The sequence below is a fragment of the Somniosus microcephalus genome, chromosome 5, assembly GCF_052327205.1.
Source record: "Somniosus microcephalus isolate GS21.2 chromosome 5, FLI_Smic_1.0, whole genome shotgun sequence".
NCBI classification, from domain to species: Eukaryota; Metazoa; Chordata; class Chondrichthyes; order Squaliformes; family Somniosidae; genus Somniosus; species Somniosus microcephalus.
Genome location: NC_140991.1, coordinates 92,477,988 through 92,485,815, shown reverse-complemented (window position 1 = coordinate 92,485,815; position 7,828 = coordinate 92,477,988). Strand labels below are relative to the sequence as shown.

Below are 7,828 nucleotides of genomic sequence, written 5' to 3'. Positions count from 1 at the left end.
AGCTTTCGGAGCGCTGCTCCTTCTTCAGGTGAAGTGGAGAAATGCATAAAGACACAGCTTATATAGTCAGAGAATCATGTCAGATGTTTACAGGTAACCTTTCCAACTGCCATTTATCACACCTCGGCAGAGAGATAATCACAGCAGTCAAAGGTGTGAATGGTGTCCAAACAGGTCAGTCAGGGAAACATTACATCAAAGAACAATGAGGTGGGGTCACAAGGGGTCAAATATTGCAGATGCTGGGGTCTGTATGAAAAACAAAAAAACAGACAAAAAACATTTTTTTTGGCTGGAAATCACAGCAGGTCCGGCCGCATCTGTGTAGAGAGAACAAGCCAATGTTGACTCGAGTCTGGGTGACCCTGCGTCAGGTGGGGTTACATGTAGCGTGACATGAACCCAAGATCTCGGTTGAGGCCGTCCTCATGGGTGCGGAACTTGGCTATCAGTTTCTGCTCGACGATTTTGCGTTGTCGTGTGTCTCGAAGGCCGCCTTGGAGAATGCTTACCCGAAGATCGGAGGCTGAATGTCCTTGACTGCTGAAGTGTTCCCCGACTGGGAGGGAACACTCCTGCCTGGTGATTGTTGCGCGGTGTCCGTTCATCCGTTGTCGCAGTGTCTGCATGGTCTCGCCGATGTACCATGCTCCGGGGCAGTTGGAAAGGTTACCTGTAAACATCTGACATGATTCTCTGACTATATAAGCTGTGTCTTTATGCATTTCTCCACTTCACCTGAAGAAGGAGCAGCGCTCCGAAAGCTTGTGATTTCAAATAAAGCTGTTGTTGTGTGACTTCTTGCATTTGTCCACCCCAGTCCAACTCCGGCATCTCCACACCATGGCCACTTATAATGCAGGAGGAGTCCCCTTTAAATAGCACCCCCCGTGCCCCGCAGTGACTGGGAACCGTTCCCCTCTACCAGTCGCTGGGGGCGCCAGGCGCACAGAAGGGCGGCGCCACTGAAGTTCCGGTTCGGGGCGCACCAAGTGCGTTGCACCATGAAATGACGTCAGGATCTGCGCGCGCAGCTGAGCGGGCGCTGCAGTTTTGCGCCGCCGCTAAATCTTGAGTGAAGTTCGCGAGCGGCGCAGATCGCACCACGCCCGGGCACTAGCCGCATAGCGCCCCACTTCTCCTCCTCCTAAGGCGCTAGCGGCTGGCGCTAACAACTGAATTTCTAGGCCCAAGGGTTTAAATCATACATGGCCACAGTAAAAAATAATTCATAACTGCATAATTGCGCTTAAAGTTCCGTGATCTTTTGCGTAGGTTAGGCCGAACTGCGCCGACAAAACCAGTGCAACCAAGTGGAAACTCCACCCCTGGTTATGTTTAAGGTGGCACAGTCCCTTTAAGGCCAGATAGTCTAATTGCTGTAACAAAACACAGCCTGCAGTCAGAGTTGAGCTGTTGTTTAGTGAGGGAACTTTGCAAATTGGCACCGACTTGTAAATTTCCAGCTTCAAGTAAAATAAAAACACATTAAATTACTTTTTTCCCCAAAAAAATATTTGTTGCACTTTGAAGTGTGAACTTGGTATATAAGTTTGTTAGGATGAATGGTACAAATGGGGAATACTGAATTACGTACTTAACTTGTCAGGTAATACTTGGGTCTTAACTAAAGGTGAATATAATACATTAATCCTCAACAGTTTAGCATAAATGCCGGACTTAGACTCAGTGGGAGTAAAATACAAACAGGTTTAATTGTACCTCTTTTCTGTGTAGTGGAGGATCAGCACAATGACTGGACAATTGTTGCTGGGATACTAAAATAGAACCTCCCCAGTGCAGCGCGTTCTGTTCCAGAATTGCCGGTTCCTAAGCAACCGAGATTCCACAAGCAGTGTTTCCAGATTTTCCTTTCATCGGCTCACTCTGCTGTCCAAAGCCTGAAAACAAATCCTTTCTCTCTCGCAGTAAAGAAAATAATCTTTCTTTAGTGTTTTTTGTTGTTTTAATTGGGTCCTTTCCAATCAGGTTATCCGGATGCAGAGTTTACATGCGACGGTTTCCAAGGCTCAAAGGCAGTGAAGAAGTGTGAACTTGTGGACAGAGCTGGCCACAGTCTTTCAGCGAGCCCCTCTTCAGGCTCGCCTCTTGACTTTTACTACCGCAGAGAGCAATGGCTGATGATGAGAAAGCAGCCGGTGACAAGGTTCATCCCCCCGAGGACACGGCAGGAGAGAAAGAGTTGAATAAACCACCTTCACATAAACCTGACAACGAGATCTCACCTCCGCTCATCTCCATCAGCTACAGTGAGGGTAAAGGTGAGTCCTTAACGCTTATTACAGTTGTTAATGGCGACAGCGATAACAAGATAATAAACTTTACTGTTGTTTCAGCATAAAACTCGCCCAAGACTGGAGTAGCAATAGAAGTGGAATCAGGGAATGAATTGTTCAGTTGTGGGTTTGGGAGTAGTGGGCAAAATCGTTCTAGGTGGTAAAATGTTCTCAGATTCGTGTGCACAGAGTAACAAAAACATTCCGACTTCCTTATGCACTAGAGTAGATGGAAGAAACAAATAGGACGAAGTTCCAAGTCAAATAACACGGTGGTGGTGGGTGTCAGCCGTGACTCAGTGATAGCACTCTTGCCTCTGAGTCAAAAGGTTGTGGGATCAAGTCCCACTTCTGAGACTTGAGTACAATAAGTCCAGGCTGACACTCCAGGTGTTGTGGACCTAAAGGATCCCATGGCACTATTTCAAAGAGCAGGGGAGTTATCCCCAGTGTTCTGGCCAATATTTATCCAATCAACAAAAAAACCCAGATTATCTGGTCATTATCATTGCTGTTTGTGAGAGCTTGCTGTACGCAATTTGGCGGCTGTGTCACAACAGTGACTACTCTTCAAAGGTGATATATAAATGCAAGTCTTTTTTTGAAATACTGCAGTGATTCTTCTAGTCTGCTGTCCTAACTTTGGGGGTTGGGGGGAGATCGGTGCAACCCCCAGAGAAATGGCATAAATGGCTGTTTATGCTTCAGGTTTCCACAGGTCTCTCAATAAGTTATGCCAGAAGACTGAACAAATGGCCATGGAATTTCAGGGTCTAAGTTTTTGTGCTTTTATATTTATCCTCACTGCCTTTTTTGTAAAGTTGAACTTGGGTAGCTGAGGGGGAGAGAGGGGAAGGGGGGCGAGGATCTGAAAATAGAGTTGTAAAAATGTATTTTTTCCAGTCTTAATTATTGGTAAACATCTAAAGAATTATGGCCCTGCAATTCTGCAGGGTACCACTAGTCTCCTACAGTAACTTTTGGTAGGAGGCTGGTGGAGCAGGAAAACAAAACTAATCCAGGGATCTATAGACCCTGGATTTAACGTCAGTGGTAGGAAATATACTGGAATCTTTTCTAAAAGATCAGATAATAAAACATCCTATTATATTATATTGGAAAATAAAATAAAAATGAGACAGCATGGATTTCTAATAGGAAAGTCGGGGTAGAGTTTCCACTAGTGATATCGGTGCAATCCGTGTGAAATTGATCGAACCAGCGCAAAAGATCGGGGTAATTTTAAACCTAACTGAGCTATGCTCAAAACCACTTGCACTCATGTTTTCCACGATCTTTTACACTGATTTAAGATTCAATTTGCCTGGATTAGGCCCAGTCCACAAAATTGGCCACGCCCCCAGGTCAAAATTGCGAGATTGCGCTGGTTAGAGAAGGCACTTCAAATTGCGCTTATTTTCTTAGGCGCATAGCCACTAGTAGGCACGTTTATGACTTTTTAAAAAAATATTTAATTTACTAAGAAACTGACTAGTGTACATCAATGAAACTTTTAAATGGTTCAGTATAGTTTTTTTTAAGTCACTTTCAGTGATTTTAAATCAGGTTACATACAGGTGGACCAACCTTATTAACCAACATTATTGAATTCTTTAAAGAAGTAACAGAGTAGGCAAGAACAATGCAGTGGATGTGATATACATGGACTTTCAGATGGCCTTTTGATAAGGTGCCACATCAGAGACTCATAATAAAGGTCAGGGGTCAGGTAACAGAATGGATTGAAATATGGCTACAAAACAGAAAGCAAAGGGTAGGATTAAAGGAAGATTCTCAAACTGGCAGAGAGAGGGAAGTGGTGTCTTGCAGGGATCCATGTTGGGACGATTGTTGTTCACCATATACATAAGATTTACACTCATAAATTGGAGGTATTGGAAATTTGCAGATGATACTAAATTGGAGCGACAAGTTAATACTTTGGGGGACTGCACCAAAATATAGGAAGACATAAACAGGCTTAAAGAGTGTCAAATTGAATTCAATATAGCAAAATGTAAGGTAGTTCATTTTGGTAGGAGTAATAAGGTGACCACTTATTTCTTGGAAAATAAGAACCTAAATGGGGTTAGGACATAAGACATAAGAACATAAGACGTAGGAGCAGGAGTAGGTCATTTGGCCCCTCAAGCCTACTCCTCCATTCAATAAGATCATGGCTGATCTGATCTTGGCCTCAACTCCACTTCCCTACCTGCTCCCCATAACCCTTGACTCCCTTACCATTCAAAAATCTGTCTATCTCCACCTTAAATATATTCAATGACCCAGCCTCCACAGCTCTCTGGGGAAGAGAATTCCAAAGATTCACGACCCTTTGAGAGAAGAAATTCCTCCTCATTTCCATTTTAAATGGGTGCCCCCTTATTCTGAAATTATGCCCCCTAGTTCTAGATTCCCCCACGAGGGGAAACATCCTCTTTGCATCTACCCTGTAAAGCCCCTTCAGAATCTTATATGTTTCAATAAGATCTCCTCTCATTCTTCTAAACTCCAATGCATATAGGCCCAACCTGCTCAACCTTTCTTCATAAAACAACCCTTTCATCTCTGGAATCAACCTCGTGAACCTTCTGTGAACTGCCTCCAATGCAAGTATATCCTTACTAAAAAAGGAGACCAAAACTGTACGCAGTACTCCAGGTGTGGTCTCACCAACACCTTGTACAGTTGTAACAGGACTTCTCTACTTTTATACTCCATTCCCTTTGCAATAAAGGCCAACACTCCATTTGCCTTCCTAATTACTTGCTGTACCTGCATGCTAACTTTTTGTGATTCATGTACAAGGACCCCCAGATCCCTCTGTACCTCGGCATTTTGTAATCTCTCCCCATTTAAATAATAATTTGCTTTTTTATTTTTCCTACCAAATCAAAATCAAAATCAAATCAACTTTTATTGTCATTGTTAGTGCACAAGTGCAGTACAACGAAATGTAGGCTTGCGGCTCCCGAGAGTGTACATTTAGATTAAGACATTTAAACATTCAACATACATTTGGCTTGTAATACATTAACATAAACATAACCATAATAAAGTGCATTGGCAGATGTGCAGGCTTTAGAGTTTATTTGTGGAATTCAGTAGGATGACAGCCCTGGGAAAGAAGCTGTTCCTAAATCTGGTCGTACGGGTGCGAATGCATCTGTAGCATCTCCCAGATGGCAGGAGGGTGAACAGACTGTGGCTGGGGTGGGTAGGGTCTTTGATGATGGTCCGTGACCTCCGTAAACAGCGTTTCTGGTATATGTGCTCTATGGTCGGTAGCCGGGTGCCGGTAATGCGTTGGGCAGTTTTGACTACCCGCTGCAGGGCTTTCCGGTCATAGTAGCTACAGCTGCCATACCATACTGTGATACAGTTTGTCAGGATGCTCTCTATTGTGCAGCGGTAAAAGTTAGAGAGGATCAGGGGTGACAGGTTACATCCCTTCAGCCTCCTTAGGAAATATAGGCGCTGCTGGGCCTTCTTCACCAGAGAGGAGGTATTGAGGGACAGGAGAGGTCTTCCGTGATGTGGACTCCGAGGAACTTAAAGCTGTCCACCCTTTCCACCACAGCCCCATTGATGTGGATGGGGGTGTGACTTCCGCCTTTAGACTTCCTGAAGTCCACAATGATTTCTTTGGTTTTCTTGATGTTAAGGGCCAGGTTGTTATCGGCGCACCACTTCACGAGATGCTGGACCTCCTCCCTGTAGGCTGACTCATCGTTGTTGGTGATCTGGCCTACTACCGTGGTATCATCCGTAAACTTGATGATGGTGTTGGAACCATGAACAGCCACACAGTCGTGGGTGAAGAGGGAGTAGAGGAGGGGGCTCAGCAAAGTGGATAACCTCGCATTTTCCCACATTATACTCCATCTGCCAGATTCCTGCCCACTCACTTAGCTTATCTATATCCCTTTGGAGATTCTTTGCGTCCTCCACACAATTTGCTTTCCTACCTATCTTTGTATCATCAGAAAATTTGGCTACACTTGGTCCCTTCATCCAAGTCATTAATATAGATTGTAAATAGTTGAGGCCCCAGCACTGATCCCTGTAGCACCCCACTAGTTACAGTTTGCCAACCTGAAAATGACCCATTTATCCTGACTCTCTGTTTTCTGTTAGTTAGCCAATCCTCTATCCATGCTAATATATTACCCCAACCCCGTGCGCTCTTATCTTGTGTGTTAAGCTTTTATGTGGCACCTTATCGAATGCCTTCTGGAAATCCAAATACATGACATCTACTGGTTCCCCTTTATCTACCCTGCTCCTTACATCCTCAAAGAATATGATTTCCCTTTCATAAAACCATGCTGACTCTGCTTGACCACATTATGATTTTCTAAATGTCCTGCTACCACTTTCTTAAATGATGGACTCCAGCATTTTCCCAATGATAGATGTTAGGCTAACTGATTGATAGTTGCCTGGTTTCTGTTTCCTTCCTTTCTTAAATAGGGGTGTTACATTTGCGGTTTTCCAGTCTGCTGGGATCTCTCCAGAATCCAGGGAATTTTGGTAGATTACAACCAATGCATCCACTATCTCTGCAGCCACCTCTTTTAAGATTCTAGGATGCAGGCTATCGGGTCCAGGGGACTTGTCCACCTTTAGTCCCATTAGTTTGCCTAGTACTTTCTCTCTAGGGTTGATAATTGTTTTTTGGGGGCAGAATAGAAGGGATATTTAAGACCTTTTCATCCAATCACTTCACCCTGATTAAAATAAGAGCTGACCAGATGAGTTCTATAATAACTCACTAACAAAATCTAAACATTAACTCAACATTCCCCCACTGACAGAATCTAAACATTAACTAAGCATTCCTCCACTTAACCTATTTAATTTTGCTGTATAATTCTTGCTTTGCCACACTTCGCAAATGTAAAATAATTAAAATGAGCAGAAACACCATTATTTGCCCAGATTACTCCACTCCAACCTTTTTGAAAATTCTTGTGTGCTAGTCCCAGGTTAGTTCCTCTAATCCAATCGTCCTCTCCCTAACCTGATTAGTCTTTTCTTCTGTGCCATTCAGTACAATGGATGAGGAGACCCCCCTCTACCCTACTATATCCTATCCACAGTTCAGTTTCTGTAAAAGATCCCATAGCACTCTTGAAAAAGAGCAGAGTGGTCTCCCAGTATTCTGATTAATATTGTTTCCCTCAACCAGCACCACCAAAGCAAATTATTTCATTGCTGTTTGTGGACCTCGCTGTGTGCAAATTGGCTGCTGCATTTACCTACATAACAACAATAACTACACTTTAGAAGCAATTTATTGACTGTTGAAGTGCTTTGGAATGTCCTGAGAACATAATATATATATTTCACTTATATATTTTGTGTGTCAGCTGTGGCTCAGTTGGTAGCACCCTCCCGAGCTCGGAGTCATAAGGTTGTGGGCAAGTCCCACTCCAGGAACTTGAGTACAAAAATCTAGGCTGACACACCAGTGCAGTACTGAGGGAGTGCTGCACTGTCGGAGGTGCTGTCTTTCGGATGAGATG

General features: G+C 43.8%; 1 protein-coding gene across 1 annotated transcript in view; it reads left to right on the top strand.

The window, feature by feature from the left end:
- Positions 1-1,895: 1,895 nt before the first annotated feature.
- The window catches only part of dnah5l (dynein, axonemal, heavy chain 5 like), a 450,024-nt gene continuing 444,091 nt past the window's right edge, over positions 1,896-7,828 (top strand). Inside the window, exon 1 of the mRNA XM_085987988.1 lies at positions 1,896-2,282. Coding sequence (XP_085844114.1) covers positions 2,135-2,282 — 148 coding nt within the window. The 5' untranslated portion in view covers positions 1,896-2,134. The remainder of the gene's footprint in view (positions 2,283-7,828) is intronic.